The sequence below is a fragment of the Gigantopelta aegis genome, chromosome 3, assembly GCF_016097555.1.
Source record: "Gigantopelta aegis isolate Gae_Host chromosome 3, Gae_host_genome, whole genome shotgun sequence".
Lineage (NCBI taxonomy): Eukaryota > Metazoa > Mollusca > Gastropoda > Neomphalida > Peltospiridae > Gigantopelta > Gigantopelta aegis.
The window spans coordinates 39,129,651-39,148,351 of NC_054701.1; the positions used below are offsets into that span (position 1 = coordinate 39,129,651).

The 18,701-nt window shown below is 36.0% G+C and overlaps 2 protein-coding genes across 4 annotated transcripts in view; one reads left to right on the forward strand and one right to left on the reverse strand.

Moving 5' to 3' along the window:
* Nucleotides 1–2,024: 2,024 nt before the first annotated feature.
* Nucleotides 2,025–14,710, reverse strand: LOC121368022 (transcription elongation factor SPT4-like). 3 transcript variants are annotated; one of them, XM_041492535.1, is made up of 4 exons: nucleotides 14,558–14,710; nucleotides 4,685–4,791; nucleotides 3,205–3,260; nucleotides 2,025–2,617 (listed from the first exon to the last, which is right to left on the reverse strand). In XM_041492535.1, exons 1-4 carry the CDS (start codon nucleotides 14,624–14,626, stop codon nucleotides 2,496–2,498), a joined length of 354 nt encoding a protein of 117 aa, XP_041348469.1. In that variant the 5' UTR covers nucleotides 14,627–14,710; the 3' UTR covers nucleotides 2,025–2,495. The 3 variants fall into 3 exon arrangements, with proteins under 3 accessions (XP_041348469.1, XP_041348468.1, XP_041348467.1); XM_041492534.1 differs by lacking the exon at nucleotides 14,558–14,710 and adding an exon at nucleotides 14,309–14,338; XM_041492533.1 differs by lacking the exons at nucleotides 2,025–2,617; nucleotides 3,205–3,260; nucleotides 4,685–4,791; nucleotides 14,558–14,710 and adding exons at nucleotides 5,922–8,123; nucleotides 14,309–14,533.
* Nucleotides 14,711–16,427: 1,717 nt separating this feature from the next.
* The window catches only part of LOC121368023 (ATP-binding cassette sub-family C member 9-like), a 77,444-nt gene continuing 75,170 nt past the window's right edge, over nucleotides 16,428–18,701 (forward strand). Inside the window, exon 1 of the mRNA XM_041492536.1 lies at nucleotides 16,428–17,486. Within this exon, the coding sequence (XP_041348470.1) occupies nucleotides 16,923–17,486 (564 nt within the window). The 5' untranslated portion in view covers nucleotides 16,428–16,922. The remainder of the gene's footprint in view (nucleotides 17,487–18,701) is intronic.

Genomic DNA, 18,701 nt, shown 5'->3' on the forward strand with positions numbered 1-18,701 from the left:
GGGGCGTAGCACAATGGTAAAGCGTTTGCTTGATGCGCGGTCGAACTAGAATCGATCCCCGTCGGCGGTATCATTGGGCTATTTCTCGTTCCAGCCAGTGCTCCACAACTGGTGTAACAAAGGCCGTGCTATGTGCTATCCTGTCTGTAGGATGGTGCATATAAAAGATCCCTTGCTGTCAATCGGAAAGAGTAGCCCATGAAGTGTCGACAGCGAGTTTCCTCTCAATATCTGTGTGTATCTTAACCATGTCTGACGCCATAGAACCGTAAATAAAATGTGTTGAGTGGTGCGTTAAATAAAGCATTTCCTTCCTTCCTTGTTATGTAATTATTATATTAATAAATGATATCAAATTACAAATTGTTTGTAAAGTAAAAGCACAAACATGTTTATAACCTAAGAAAAATAAATGTTCCTCTCAATTAGTGGGTAACAACTCAAATCTTATAATCTTATCGAGTTACGGAGTATTTTAATAACATGCATCACATTCTAGCATCAGGTTTGCTATCCAATTCACAGTGGCTGCCACCTAAATTTCACGTAGTAATAAAAGTAGGTAAAGTTTTCAGTGACCTACATTAATTAAAAAGGTTGCCTCTAACATGACATGTCCGAAAATGCTGTTTTTATGCAATTTTAATTTTCATACCAATTTAGGCGATCTTTCTGTGTGTTAACACTGGCAATGCGAAGGTTGCCCAATAACATTAAATGGGTATATTACCATAAAACTTGTATGTCACGCAGAGATTGGCAGACAACTGAATATTAACTATACTGTCATCAGTCGTTCGATTCATTCAGAACATGCGCAAATTCATGTCAAGGACAGACCCAACATCTCGACAACGAAGGAAGACCGTTGCTCGTGTATAGTTTGTTTTGTTTAACGACACTAGTCGTCCTAGTACGCTTTGCAAGACGATCCCCAATGATCAACAGCAATGATAAGAGTCTGAAGGGGAAACACACAACATGGTGGCAATGCTTACTGTCGGCAAAAGGCTGCGTGCTGTCGACATGAGAGCTCTGGGACTAATCACACATCCACTACTCGCTCCTCTTCACAAATAGGAACGTCTGAAGTGGTTGGCAGCAATAGCCCATTGGAATCAGAGGACCCAGAGAAGGGTACACTAGTCCGATAAAAGATGGTTCCTACTCCAAACAATGGACAGTCAGAATTGAGTTATGGAGATCTAGAGGCATAGTCCATGACAAGCAACCTATGTCAATTGGTCGAGGTCCAGTAATGGTACAGGGGTGCTTTTCCGAGTGTAAACTACATCAGTTAACTGTACCTGGAACACACATTGGGCGGATATATTAGGATGCCAGCTTTGATAGAGATGATGTTCCTCATTTTGACAATCATGCACTTGCATGCTGTCCCATCTTCATGACGACGATGACACAGCAGTACTTGATCATCTGCAGCAGAATGCATAGGACTCTACCATGACCCGAATCCTATATAACATATCTAGGGTCTTTTGGGGCACATGGCGAGGAAGATAGATCTGAGGAATAGCAAAGAATACCACACAGGAGGATTTGTCATTTGGTGTCTAGTAAGCACGCCCAGTTGGTCATCCAGGCACACAAGAGGATATACCTGGTACTGTCAGTGACGGACTGTGAATTGTATTGTGATATTGGTTGACCTTTACAGGTGACAGTATCAACCATCAGGTAGTTCGTTTCAGCTGTGGAGCAATAGTTGTAAGCTGTCTGGCAAATGCTCATTTTCATGTCACTTATTCATATTAATAAAATCCTTTAATATTACCATTTAATCATCAGCAGCATTCTTCTTTCACTACTACAATCAGATATACAAGAATAAAATGTTAAACCCTAAAAGTATTCTTGTAGTACAAGATGACCTGTGCATGTCTCTAAAAAGAAAAAGTTGGTTGGTGATTTAACTTTTATTCAGACGAATATAAAAACCGAAAATACTTGTCTCCTCAGCACTTTTCTGTTTATTATCAAAAAGAACAACAGAACAATGTATATAGAAAAATAGCATTTATTGTATGTTTTCAATGTTAACATCAACCTAATTCTGCATCATATTCAGTAACACCCAGTATTTTGAAAAATTAACTAACAAATTTGAAGTAAAATGTTAAAAGTTAGAAAATAGGACTAAGCATTGAACGTTGGTTAGACATCCATACACTTTGACATAAGTTCTGTTCTCAACAGCAAAACCTGCATAAACTTTAAACTGCTATGTATTCGAACATGAAACAGTAGCAATGAGCTCATTACAGATATTCTTATTCTCTTCTTGCCTCATTTATCTACATGAAGATGTTTCGAGGAAATACCCGTTCTTCATGTCCATTTGAAGACCACTCAGACCTCAATTATCAGTCATGTACAAATCAGCTTGAAATTTGCACTCTATGTCCGTCAGGTCTGTGCAATACGAGTCGCTCTAGTAAAGGCAGGCGCCATGGTTAGTCTAGTTAGATTATCAATCAACTCCTCTGGCTCACATCTCTGGGTCGATACATGATTCCTTTTCCTCTCAGTTCCCTCACAATACCAGGAGGCAGTTTACCAGTCACAGAAATGGCATAGCAACCTTTGCAGAATCGTGCTGAAATGGATGAATTAATAAATGTGTTTATATTTGTAGGGATTATGTTAATCATGGTGATGTATAGGTACATGCAATGATGTGCAATACTATATAGAGTCTAATTTACAAAGCCTGTTTCTGACTTACACATGTACAACTGCAAGTAGTTAAAATGCTTAACACCTGTGTTTGTAAGAAAAACAAACTTCATAAATTTGGCCCATAATATCTGCCAGCTGAATCACTATCATTAAAGAAATGGCATGTTTTATGTACTGGGATATTGTCTCCCCCCCCCCCCCCCCCCAAAAGAAAGAAGCAATTCAGCCATTTGTAAATTAATGTAAATATATCCAACACCTCAGCACAGTATTTAAATCAACAAATAATATTGAGTGTTGTTGCGGGGGTTTGTTAGTGTTCATTGTCGGGGTGGTGGTGGTGGGCTAGGGATAATTTTTGCCATTTCATTTTCCCCAAATATCTTTTATCGTTTTTGGCCCAATTTGCTCCAGCACTGGGATGGCAGTTATTCCCTGTCTCGTATACTCATGGTGTTGATTACCTTTTAATGTGGACAGAAAATTTTGCAAATTTAAACTGACCTATTCTCTGCCATTTGGAAACCCAGCTGTCTTCTGGACTCATCATAGCAACCATACTGAAACAAAGAAAATAAATGAAGCCGATCAATCAATCAATGGACATCTGTAAGTTACATGTACATGTACTCTAAGCCAGAAAGAAAGAAATGTTTTATTTAACGACGCACTCAACACATTTTATTTATGGTTATATGGCATTAGACATATGGTTACGGACCACACAGATATTGAGAGGAAACCCGCTGTCGCCACTTCATGGGCTACTCTTTCCGATTAGCAGCAAGGGATCTTTTATATGCGCCATCCCACAGACAGGGTAGTACATACCACAGCCTTTGATTTACCAGTCGTGGTGCACTGGCTGGAATGAGAAATAGCCCAATGGGCCCACTGACAGGGATCGATCCCACACCGACCGCGCATAGAGCGAACGCTGTACCAATGGGCTACGTCCCGTCCCAAGCCAGAAAGTTCTATTACTGTAAAAACAAAAAAGCAGACTACAAGGCTCGAAATTCATGTTGTGGAATGGGAAACAATCTCTACTTCTGACATTTTAATCTAGATGCAAATGCTAGAAATTGAGAAGCAAATCTAGCTGTATAACCTACCACCTACAAACTATTTGTTCAAAAATCTGAACCCACTTTGCAGTTTATCAGTTCTCAAACCGTCCTGATATAATAAATCCATACTGCCCATCAACATTTGCACTGAGAAAACAATGCAGTAGACACACCAGGCATAGGATAATAATTACGGTCTCCCACCTTCCCCACATGATTAGTTCTAGAACTGTTCTGATATATAGTTATTTATTACAACTTATTTTCTTGCTTATATCCAGTTAAGGTGCAAGCACGTTGTCCTGGGCACACAGCTCAGCCATCTTTCCAGGACAGTGAGTTAGTTGTCAGTGGTTAGTGAGAGAGAAGAGGGCACAGTGGTCTTACACCTACCCGTTGAGTCATTAAAACTTGCTCTGGGTGGAAGCTGGTACCGGACTGCGAACCCTGTACCTACCAGCCTTATGTCTGATGGCTTAACCACGACACCACCGAGGCTAGCTCTCGGTATGCAAATAAATTCGCCAAATTTTCTATTAAACTAAAAAAAATTGCAGAAATCAACATTAATTATTATTTTTATTTCAATTATTACATGAAATAATTTCGCCAAATTAAAATAAAATTCGCCAACTGCTTTCAAAATTTGCAATTGGCGAATTTGGCAAGTGCCAAAGCTACATGTAGCTCTGACCACCGAGGCCGGTTCTGATATATAATAAATCCATGCTACCCAAGGGGAGATAACAATGAACACCAACAAACCCATCAAAGTTTGCAGCAGACCAAACAGGCATAGGATGATAATAGCAACATCTCCCGCCTTCCCTGCATGATTAGTTCTGGAAGTACTCTGAGAAATAATAAATCCATGTTGCCCAAGGGGAGATAACAATGACTGAAGAAGAACAAACCCGTCAAAGTTTGAGCTGGTACACTCGTACACCGCATCACGGTTGTTCTTCATGTGCAGATACTCCTCGCAGTTGTCACACCCATCAAACGCAAACTGATCCAACGTCTACAAGATATAAATTATCAACACATCAACAGATTTATTATAAAAATACATGTATCTGCATATATATATATTACATACATACATATCCCTTGTACATGAATTATATGAATACAAATTACATACCTGTTACAGCACATATATATTACATATAAGCCTGTACCTGCATACAAAATATTACAGTCTATGCATTACATATAACTTATTATAAGCCTGTTCTACCTGCATACAATTTATGCATTATATATACCTGTACCTACCTGTACATATGAATTATATATACACCTGTACCTGCATATATGTATTACTTAGATCTTTACGTACATATGCATGATGTATACATGTATCTGCTTAAATACATGTATGTATGCATTACATACTCCTCCATGTCCCATGTCCCATTAACCTGTATGTTAGCAGGAGTGCATAAAGTACTAGTCTGCTAGCTTACGGAATTGCGAGTAACAAATAAATTTGATACACCAGTTAAGAAACATCACTACCAGTCAGTGGCACATCCTCCTTTTCATACTCAATATTCAAATAATGTATGTGTGGTTCTACAATTCAGCTTTTAAGGCCAGTATGTGAAACAATATCAGGGCTAGCTCTAGGTGAGCAAAACAATTTGCCAAATTGTTTATTAAACTTCAAAAATTGCAGAAATTGTCAGTTATTTTCTAAAAAATGTCAATTATTACATGAAATTATTTCGCCAAACTAAAATAAAATTCACCAACTGCATTCAAAATTGGCAATTGGAGCTAGCCCTGAGTATATATAATACATTTTACTAGGTACAATGTTTTTAGAAAAAACCACAACGAAGACTTACCCACAAAAATCAGTTCACATCGTTGTGTTCAATGACAACATTGACTTAGAATTAGGCAATATTGAAAAAATACAAAGTTCATGAACATTTACTTTGCAACAACATTTTTGGAAATAAAGTTGCTCGAAGTCAAAGAAATTGAACACCAAAACGTGTATGCACAGAACTGACTTTACACTTTGACAGAATGTCTACTCTTCTGAATGTAGTGAGGTAGAGAACTGTGTCATGCTAGTCTGACAAATTCTACAAATGTATACAGTACATCAAGTGTACAACTTGAAGACACTTATATGTATCACACAGTTAAGTTTTATTAAAATCAAAGAAACACCATTTATCACAGCAGCCACTGGAGTAAATCTGCAGATGCTGCAATTCACAAAATTGCTTTAGAAAAAAGCCAACATCATGGGTTCAACTAAAATACATTTTGCTTCATCATTTAAATACAGGCCTCTGGATTTCACAGTAACGATAGTTTCTGGTACAGTGTCAGTAAAATCACACAACCGAAATTTTGCTTCCCATGATTATTATATCGAGTATGACTATGCAACGAAAATAACATTTAAACAGTTTCAGATGGGTTCCCATGATTACAAGGCACGAAACCAAATCAGTGTTTCCCATCAAGTTTGAAATCCTATGGCCTGTAAATATCATGTCATGTACTAGCATCTCTTCACGGAATATGTTTTGGCAACATAAAAATGCCGATGAGTGTTAATCGATTTTACTTCAGCTTTTACATCAGAATTGTTGAAGTAAATTTGCGAGAACCGAATTTGTCCCAAACACAACCCTTGTCTTCTTCTACTTCCAGTATTTCTGTATCACTCTAGACTTCGTGGTCTATTTGTTAATTTTAACATTACAGGGTGACAATGTCATTACATGTATGTCTTCTTTGCAGATTTCAGTTGTGGAATTTCAACAACATATGCGAAAGCAGGTGCAGATGAAAAAAAAGAAAAAGAAGTTAAATCTGATCGCAGCCAAAAGCTTACTGTTCTAATTTTACGTTTGCAGATTTCAAAGATTTTTTTAATATTTTTTTTTTTTTTGCTGGTAGACAAATATATCACTGTTAGCATGCATTTTCACTGCATTCAGCCTCAGATTCAGACTTTTGTGTTTCAACGATTACTTCAGTGACATCCTCAATGACATCTACAGTGACATCTTCGGCAATATCCTCAGTGACATCTACAATGACATCTTCGGTGACATCTACAGTGACATCTTCAGTGACATCTACAGTAATATCCTCAGAGTTATCATCGCTGTTATCGTCACTGTTATCGTCAGTATTGAACATGTCTGCAGGTATGGGTAAGGATCTGTCGATGACAGTGTGGTCGATGGGAAATATTCCACTTTTTTTAAACCCAGATATCAGGTTCTGAGGACAGAGAGCCTGCAGGTACACATGGCAGGCTATTTCGCAAACATTGTATCTGTTGACTGTGCCCGACGCCGTCCTGATTCGCTTGTGGAACTCGTCGTCGTACATTCGCTGGAATGGACCGTAGCAGGATATCTCCAATGGCTGTAGAATGCGACTTACGTGTGCTGGTAAAATAAACATGATAATGTTCTTCGATTTAGCCCATTCGATGAGGCCAAGTGAAAGATGGCTGGCGTGACCATCTATCAGCAACAAAAGTGGTTGGGTGGAACGGTCGGGAGCAAATTTGACAAAATGATTCTCGAGATAGAATCGGAACGTCTCCGTGTTACTCAGCCCATTTTCAGACAAGGTCCCATTTGCGCCAGGAGTCCCACCTTTTATCAAGTCGGCATTCCATCGCTTCCCGGCAAACACAAAAAATGGTGGAATAGCCATTCCCACAGCACTGCCCGAACCAATCATTGTGGTGGTCTGCAATTTGCCTGCCGTGATGGTTGGTGATGCTGCTTTATCCTTCCCACCAGTCACAGGTGATGGTGTAGGTTTTGGGGTCACCCCCTTCTCGTCAATGTTGAAAATCAAGTGAGGCTTGTCTTGCAAGTCATATTTTGCCATGACATCGGCCAGTTCTTTAAAATATTTCGATACAATTGTTTCAAGTGCTGATCTGACTTTGCCCAGCTCCAAACTCCTTACGCGTAATGGTTTCAACTCCGGCCATCGGGTTAAGAAACCTTCCATCCAGTTCCTGGTCAGGGGTTTGGATATCTTCCCTATCCGCTTGCCATAATCTGAGGCAAGCATGGTCACTTCATTTCTTGTATAGCCGTAGCCATATTGAGCAAAACGTTTTATATGATCGGTTATTTTGATTTCATCTTCCTTACTAAAGACCGGCGGTCTGCCTGTTTTCGCACAATCTGGATCAACCTTTCCAATAATCCGATCTCTCAGGGTTTGCATTGGTACAGCATGCTTTCTGGATGCACCCCTGACAGACATCCCATCTTTAACAGCTTTCACAGCATTTGTCAATGCTGTAGGAGAATAGGTCCGGTTTTTCCTTGGTGCCTTGAGTGGTTGCATCTGAAATATTTACAAAATGTACATTACACGTATTGCTAAAGCATGCATAAATTTAATGTTAATAAGCCATTTTGCAGACCTGTGTTTTTATAATTATATAATTTATATATATCAATTACTATTTAAATGTAAAACTTATGAATATCTAAGACATTTAACAAATTAACACCAAAATGCCTTCATTTTCATTATTGTTTTCCTTAAAATACAACATGCATCAAAATATAAAAGTGCCCTTTTTGCTTTATTAATGTGCCTATTACAATACAAAAAGAAAAATGAAAGCCCTAATTTGCTGCTTTTAGTAACTGCCAAACATGTACATGCAGGAGTTACAAAATTAACTATTAAAGGCATACTGTCATGGATTTAAGGACCTTACTTCTCTAAAAAAAGGACTATATAAGAGAAAACTACATTCATTTGGAATACCAAACTTTGCCAATGCTATATATCACCCCAAAATTAACCTTGATGGTTGAAAATTTTTGTCAACCCCACTAGCAATTTTCATTTTTAAATCTTGAATTTTACTGTAGTGAATATAGCAGGCAATTCTAACAGACATGAGTGGCGACTTAATTAAACACTTTATGTACACTTTAAAAATGTATTTTTAATGCCCAAGCCATAGGGAATACTAATACAGTCAAACTTTGATAACTCAAACTTGAAACTGCATTGCAGCTGAATGATTTCACTTGATAAATTGTAAGAAGCGGGTGCTTCACTGTCTACCTCTGAACTCTGAAAACTATGCATCCCCAGTTGAATTGATAATTGATAAAATTTATATAAACTGATATATAACTAGCAAAGCTAAGGTTTGACACGATTCACTCCTTTGAGAGCAAAAAGAAACAGCGCTAACAATTATTACAAGTGCTCTTTGAAGTTAACCAGACTGTGTCTGTAATTATAATGTATTGCGTAGCAAGGCCCTCCGCCACATACGAACACTGACACCCAAACACAGGATCATTTCCTTTTGCTTAGTCAGCGATCTATTATTCAGTAATTATCACCTTAATACTTGACAGCCAAGACCACCCGAGACAGGCGCGCTTCGCCTGAATGACAATTCATTTGTCTTTGAAATACTATCGGCAATGACAGTTTGATCAATCCACACACCGAGTTTTAGAGGTGCATAATTTATTAAATCTTTATGGTGGGACCAAAGAACTAAGTTGAAATATAGAGTTTTTTTGAGTTTCTGAAGGCTGTTATTACTAGTTTATATAGCAATTTGGCCAGGACTGTTGCTTCAGTTCAAGAGATCGAAGTTTTTAAGATATCAAAGGTTGAGTTATCGAAGTTTGACTAATATGCAATTGCACTATAGCATACCTATCACATGACTTAAAAATATAATAAGTCAACATGTTTGTGTTCCCAATCATCATTTTTTTTTTTTTATGAATTATGGATTGCTGTCATAATTCATTTTTTTATACAAAATATCATTAAAGGTAGGGTAAACTCAAATAAGAGCCGTATGTGTTGGAAAGATGCATACCCGGACCACCAACAAATATTGACACTTTAACAAATGAAAAACGCGTAATTTTAGAGTTAATAAAAAAACCATGATTATTCCTGCTAGCTGGGGGCAGACATTTTGTTTTGTTTTTTGTGACGTCTGGTGATATAGCTTGGGGCGAAGTGACGTCAGCTCCGTCGAACTCCTCTTAAGCACAGTGTAAACAAATGCTCTAATTTACGACAAGGCGCTTCGCTTTCATCAACCTGACTTGTAAAACAAAATAAATGACTTCATTTTGCATCAATAGAATGAAATGGTGTTATAGTATTGTTCTCTTTAAAAAAATCCAAAGAAAAAATGCTTATTATTAGGTAGGGTACGTTCGAGCAAAAACGACCACTCACGATACCCAAGTGATAACTTTCTTTTCTTTGGGACTACATAATTGGTCAGTTTTATGATTTTAGATGGGAAAGTCTACTTAATGAAGGGTTTTACAGAATTACTTACAGTACTAAAGTGATAATGTCCATTACGAATTTGAGGGGCATCCGCGCGGCTATCAGACAATACCTTGTAGTCTTAATAAAGGAGGCACGTCTTTTTAGTGTGTCTAGACACAGTGTCTGGGGACCGTCTAAATAAACGCCTGCCAATCAGGAACCACAGGTACAGGCCACGTAAAGAAAATACCAATTAACCAAGAACACACTCCGATTATTATTCCAGTACGTGGGTTAATTTATGTACAAAACATAATAGTTATTTCAACACTTTGACAATGGTGGCTTATTTTGTATTGAAAAATAATATATGTACTTGTTGCCGGCTTACTGGGATGGATATTATTACAGAACATTGCGATGCATCCGCAAAAATCAGGTATGTTTTGTTTCTTCAGTTCGAAGACTAATTCCTGACGTGACACGTTAGGTATTACGTAACCACCAGCTCGTCAGAGGGCGTATTCACTGGGATGGTACAAAATGGCTGCGCCCGTTATATATAATAGCCGTCACATTTAGCGTTTTATTAATTAACTATACGATTATACTTTTTGATATTAAACAATAATGTGCGTTATATATCGTTACAAAACGAATCCAAATGATGTACCCATCATGTTTTCCTTGTAATCAAATATATATATATATAAAATACTTTTCTGCACATCATGATAATTATTTTTAAAACCATTTTAATACTATGTATAATGATATACATGTATCATGATATCAATCATCATATAATAATTAAATAAGTGGTTTGCTTGCCAATTCAGTGGGTACTGTTCACCAGTGATTTGAAATGTTTGGAATCATCTAAGAAGGAAACTGAATGGGCCTTTAAATTATTTGCAAGCAAAAATGGAGTGGAAAGTTTAAACATATTTGATCATTTGTAATTTAATTATACAAACTTGTCAATACATATCTAATTTAAACTATGCATTTTAATCATGAAACAATAAACACACCATTTTAACAAGCATATCAATTTAATGAAAAAATTTTTACATAATGGTGCAAGAGTTCAGACAAGGGACATAACCAACATTGCATATTTTGTCAGTAAATATTGTATTTGTAATTATTTTATTTTTTAAAACACATCTTGTTTTTACTAAAGCATTTTATTACTGGAAATGAAAGAAGATAAAATTTTACATATATATATAATACATATATAATATTTACTTACATGTAAATCTGAACCGTGAGTAAATTTTATGCTTTATTGCCATTAAAATTTACTTTGTTAATATTATTAATTCTGTATGTCTTTCCTACTGACAACAAAAAATATATTACATTGCTCACAAATGAATCGTACCAAATGCTTGACAGGACTCGCACTTAAAAGATTTTAGTTTAGCCAATTTTCAGATATACATGTACATGTATGTAGATTACATTCATGTATCTGCTTGAAAATGTTATTCAAAAGTAGCTAATTTAAAGAGAATTTGATTAGCCAAATAATCAATGTTGTAGCCACTTCGTATTTATAAACATTAGCAATGAGCTAACTTGGCAGTGGAGAGGGTGAGCCCTGGGATGTATGGGTCATACGAAACATGGTCAGCATGGCATTCAGTCACACCTCTTTTTTCATTATCACATTCGTCCCAAAACATGACTCAGATAGTGTGGGTTCCTGCAGGGTTTCTAGATTATGGTAGCCCCACTCCCATGGCTAGTGATATTCAATGTTGGGCTAGTAAATAATTATTATCGCCATGTCTGATAGCTAGTGAAAAAAGAAGTTGTCAAATGCTGTATTTAAGTTTATTTAGAAAATATGAATATCCTCTCCCAAAATCTAAGGGTTTTAAGATCTATCTTCCTTTTTAGGCGACAATCTGATTATTACTATTAATAAAATTGTATTTACTTAAAAATAGGGCTAGAGAATTTTTATTCATGACTAGTAACTTTTTTAAAACTGATCCCATCACTAGTGATTTTTCTAAAAATTCTAGAAGCTCTGGGTTCCCCCACCTCCCCTTATAAAATCCTGGGTAAGCCAATGCATTCAAACAGTGTTACATGTACGTTAAAGGAATACTGTCACAGACCACTTACCTATTTAATGGTCTAACAAAGTATAGTATCTGAAATTTTTTAATTTGATTTGTACCTAAATGTACTTTATTCAACTATCTTCATAACCACCATACTCCATTTATTAATGACATTTAGTAAAAATAATTGAATTATGGCAATGGTCCTAATTTAAAAAATAAAATTACCAGGAAGGATATGGATTTCACTCCATTGTTAAGGTGATGCGATATATGTAATTTTTTATTTATTATCCATTTTTCGAGAAATAAGGTCCCTAAATCCATGACAGTATGCCTTTAATGCCACAAAGCTATTTTCACTGCTCAAGCAATGTGTTCGTGGGCACTTGAAAGCAATCTCAAAATATATAACTTGTCAATTTAATGACAAAGATGGTGGACAAATTATATTAAAGAATTTATATAATATGGATTATACTTAACACAGAAATAAAATCAACAAAACCAACAAAACCAAACAACAAAAAACAAAGAAAACCCCAAAAATTGTAGGCAATAAAATTTCCATGAAATAAAATCCTGCAAGATGTTAATTAATGCAATTAAAGCGGCACACCCTAGTTCCATCCAGCGAAAATAAATTATAATTTGGTTAATCTACAAACCTGTAACACACTTAGATCACGTTTTTATCAAATGGAGTGAAAAAGCAGGTTTTATATCGATAAATACCATGGGAATCCCCATGTCCCAATTGCTTGAAATAATTTTGAAAGTTAGTATTCTGATGTCACCGGTAGATGTCGCTCGAAGCACAACAATGCCTACGTCACGACAAATTTCACAGACTTGGGGTGCATTCGTTTCACCTCTCCTGGACATGTTCCAACTGTTCTGTCCTGGTTGTATCCCCTCTCCAGATATCGTAAGACGTAGCAAAATTATTGGTTTTAAGGGTTTGTAACGTTTTGTATTGAGACACTTACTTGTCTGAACTTTATTGTTACTGAAAATGTTCACGAACTGTGAAGAAAAATCTCACAAATGAACAACAACAAATCGGATGTTGATTGCGCGAACCGTGCACGAGAAAACAAACCGAACCAAAATGATAACGGTCACGTGATATACAAATGTCTGTGACATTGAAATGGAAATATCCCCTCTAAAAATAGATTGGACCTCGCTTGCTTAACGTTTTTTCTCTCGACAACACGTCTTGTGAAAAAATGCATTTCGTGGTTTTACAAACATCAGGATTACCAAAAAGCACTTCAGGTGAATGGAAATGTGTATTCTAAATAATAAAATGTAAGTAAAGTGCAATTTTATTTGTGAAAAATGGGGTTTAATAGCGAAAAACAACGCCGTAATGGTTAACAAATAAACGTAACTAGGGTGTGTCCCTTTAAAATGATGTCAGTAAGAATTTTTAGCACCTTATTAAATACAATATACATACATAATTACAGACATGTTAGTTTGATTTGTGTATTGTTATAATAAGCACTTAAAATTGCCAAAGAAAATTGTGAAAACAATGCATTGCAAACACAAACTTGATAACAAATTAAGTATCAGTTACGCGAAAACACCAAGACATAACCAATTTGAGACCTGACCTAACCTTCGCAATACACACATACATTTATGTACTGGAAGAAACCTGTCAGCACCTATATATTTAACCAGAACATTGTTTAAAGGAGGTGTTGTCAGGTTTCTTCCAGTAATGTATGTATTAGTGGTTAATATGTGAAATATTTGTTATCGACTAACTCGAAGATGATCAATGTAGGCCTAATGCTAGTAATGGTATTTAGCGTCAAACACAGGGTGTATTATTTAGAGTGGGAATCACTGCCTACCCAGTGGTAGGTAGAACTTCAGTTTTCATTGTAGAGTTATCCCTGACTGACACTGCCCAAACTCTCATACAGCAGAGTACTCAGGCTAGTATTTTGTTAGCTGCTTTGCAGTGATCACATAAAAGCAAACCTTTTACCGTCATTAAAAATACAAATTATACAGTTAAATAGATTTAAAACATATAGATCAGTTATTAATTTTATGGCTTGAACTTGAAGCAATAAACAAAAAGAACTGTTCAAAACTACATGTCACATGATGTGAATAATTTAAGTTTGTAAACTTTTCAATTAAGTTACTTACCTGTTTAAACCTCATGATTGCTGATGAAGATCCTGGAAGATGACAATATACTCTGAAAATGTAACTCGAGCAGACACCCAACAAAACTGAAACAAATTGCACAAGAAAAGAAAACGAAACGTCACGGAGTTTCAAGCATAACGGAGTTAGAAACATTTACGATATAATACGATTAATGGTACGAAATAACTAGTATCCAGTGGCTCAAAAAGGTTTAGGGTCCATTTTTATTTCACATGAGGTATTTACCTTTACAAGTGAACACAATAAACACGCTCGAAGATTTCGGACATCTTTCGGCACAGTTTCCAGTGACATGTTTTTGATAAAATCACACCGCTTTCTAAATTTCGTTTCCGGTTTCAACTGTTTTCACAAATTCCGGATTCCGGATTACAAATAAATGGACAATTTATTTCAAACTACTTTTATAAAAAAAACTGTAGGCCTAATTCATTAAATTAAATTATTGATAAAGGATATCTAAAATATAAATATAATTTTAATAACCCATAATTTACAATTATAAATATTGGTGTTGATCCACTAGTCACTTTATTGTAAAATCGATATTTTATAAGAGTGCTAGATCAACTGGTCCCAATTTGAGATGACACTAAACCAATCTAACCCAGTTTCTTTTTCTCATTCATTCATTCGTTCATAATTCATTCTTTTTTTCTTGTCATTATGATGAACTATGACACTATTTTATACAAGCGTACGAGACGGGTGGTGGGATCTGGTTGTCAATTGTCTCGCCTCCATTCCCCAGTGCTGGAGAAAATTGTGTCATGAAGACGAACGTTTTCACATGCATTTCCATCACCCTTCTCACAATATTAGTTGTAATCCATGTAAAAATGCGTAATTAATAGTTTGGAACCCTACATTGTTGTTTGGTATAGTAATGCATGCTATAATTTTTGTTTAATTCCATAAAAAAAATCAGCCTCTCTCCCTCCCATAAAAAAGATGCCTCAACGCCTATGCTATTTCAAGGAATCTCTTTACATCGTCGACACGTGGTAGCAGTCTGATTCGAGGACAAAACATAATACATCGTTGAACAATTATTTCGTTTTCTTTTGTAACCAATTTGACGATGGTGGTTTATTTGTAAATATTGTAAACTTATTTCTATTTAAGTGAATGGCGGTGCGCAACCTTGAGAATTACGAGACAATCTGCTCACTAGAGGGCGGATTCAATGGGACGAAATAAAAAGAGCCCGTTTTAATTATATTTAATAGCCTTCATATATTTACCGTTTTATTAAATTAATATAACAATACTCTTGTTCATATTAAACAATATGTGAATTAAATACCACGAATGTCCAGATTCTGTCTCGTATCGATCCGTGGTCACTTTAAACATTGAATCTTAAATATAAAAAAACGAAAATAATAGTTGTGATTTTGCCAACCTAAAAAGGATTAGGCTATTTGTTTTCAATCAAGCAATCAAGCAATCAATCGATCAATCGACCAATCAAGCGACTAACCGATAGACCAATTGATAGATCAATCAAACAATCGACCACCCATTTGAAACGTGCTTACATCCATTGAATAGTTAAGCACGTCTGTCTTGGGCACGTTCTTCGAATTTCCCGCCGGTTAGGTATTAGCTTTGCTGTGATTTTTTTTTTTATGGGACGAGTTATTTTAGAATGACTTCATATTGGGAGGTTTTGAATAATCCGCGTAGTAACACAATTTACCTCTTTTCGTATTATGCATCACATTTTGCAATACATACATAGAGTAAAGTTTATTTATAACACATATAATTGAAAATATAATTTAAAAGTATTATAAAATGAAAAGACCTAACCTATGTCGCGAACGGAAGGCGGATGTGTATTGATTGTTAGTTGTTGTTAGGCACCTTCGTATGTGTGGATTAAATAGGTGCCCGTAAGCTTTACAAAACGACCACACACTTACGTTCACCGATGACAACTAAGTATATTGATGACGTAACTAAGAATGTGCAAAATTTATTTAATATTTATACAAAAACATTGAAATCTTGACGTTTATTCTACGCTTAATTATGATCAGTAAATTTTGTGACATTCAAGTTCCAAGTAGCCTACCTGCCTGCAGTCACATACAGCCTGCCTCAGGCTCAGTAGGGCCTACTTGCGTACTGTAATAATTATCAAAGCGTGCTTATGACAGGCTATGATTTAATTTCTTGGTTAGTCATGAATGATAGGGGGAACATTGTACACTTGACAAACGTTTCAGATGTGACCCAAATGAGCTTTAACATTAATTGGCATTGTAGATGATGAAAATCATCATGATGTCATAAAACTCCGAGAGAACAACTTTCAGTTTAGCATTGATATTATTTTGTAGCAGAATGGTGCTCCCTTTCAAATCATATACCAAATTACGCCAAACATTTAACTGATCTGTCATCTCAAAGATCACAGGGTAGGGCCTAGAAATGTGTTTTTTTTGTTATCACATTTTGTTATGGCCATTTGTGTTAGTAAAATAGCAAAATGGATAAAATCACTATTTAGGTCCACCTTCGATTTGTTATAAAGGACATTTGTCAATTCAGTACTGAGTAGGCCAACACTAATACACGAAAGATGGGGTTTTGTGGCTCGATGCCGAATGCCATGAGTGTGAAGCATGGAGTTCTTCACAACACGTGTTTCGTCGATGTTCTAAACATGATTCCCCACATTCTGTTGGTTCTCATCTGTGTTTTCATCATAACGGTCTGGAACCATTCCGTTATTGGTAAAATCAAAGTCACAACATGGGTGCACTTTCAGGGTCACAATATTCGATGGATCTTGACACTGACGTTAATTTTTCTCAATATTGTTCAGATAGCAGAAGGCGTGATATCCGATTCACATGACCCCGATTCTGTCAACTACCACACGTTTGTACCACAGTGCATTGCAGCACTTGCGACAATTGTCAGTATTGTATATTATCACAATGTTGAGATGTGGAACTCGCCCAAGTTTCTTTTGGTGCTCATGATCTACTGGCCATCGGCTTCTGTCCTGAAGATTCTCAAGGCGATTTCTCTCTACAAGAACAACCTAACGATCGAGTATTTGAAACCGTGGCTACTTTGGATCGCAATCTCCATCTACCTGACCATGTTCTTTGTCGAGCTTAATCTACTTCGGATACAGGTTTGATTTCAAATTTTAAACTTTTTGTATTTACAAATTATGTAGTTAATAGTAATACATGTAAAATATATATTAATATTAAAAATATGTTTTGAAAGTTAAAGTTTGTTTTGTTCAACAACTCCACTAGGGCATATTGATTTATTAATCATCGACTATTGGTTGTCTAACATTTGGTCATTTTGAAATATAGTCTCAGAGAAGAAACACGCTAGCACATACTGTGGCCTTTGATGTACCAGTCGTGGTGCACTGGGTTTAACAAGAAATAGCCCAATGGGCCCACCAATTGGGATTGATCCTAGACCGACCGCACATCAGGTGAAAGCTTACCACTGGACTACATACCACTCCACCCTCAAATGTTTACAGTCGAGCATATAGCAATAATGCAGGTTGATCTTAAGTGTATTAATTGTTGTACATGTATGTACCTGTACATTGTATACTACTATTAATGTATGCATGTAGCAGATGTATACAGTCGAGCATGTAGCAATAATGCAGGTTGATCTTAAGTGTATTAATTGTTGTACATGTATACATGTACCTGTACATTGTATACTACTATTAATGTATGCATGTAGCAGATGTATACAGTCGAGCATGTAGCAATAATGCAGGTTGATCTTAAGTGTATTAATTGTTGTACATGTATGTACCTGTACATTGTATACTACTATTAATGTATGCATGTAGCAGATGTATACAGTCGAGCATATAGCAATAATGCAGGTTGATCTTAAGTGTATTAATTGTTATACATGTATGTACCTGTACATTGTATACTACTATTAATGTATGCATGTAGCAGATGTATACAGTCGAGCATGTAGCAATAATGCAGGTTGATCTTAAGTGTATTAATTGTTGTACATGTATGTACCTGTACATTGTATACTACTATTAATGTATGCATGTAGCAGATGTATACAGTCGAGCATGTAGCAATAATGCAGGTTGATCTTAAGTGTATTAATTGTTGTACATGTATGTACCTGTACATTGTATACTACTATTAATGTATGCATGTAGCAGATGTATACAGTCGAGCATGTAGTAATAATGCAGGTTGATCTTAAGTGTATTAATTGTTGTACATGTATGTTGTATACTACTATTAATGTATGCATGTAGCAGATATATATATATATATACATACATGTACAGTATACATGTACAAAACATAAAATGTAGATGATGTACATGTTACAT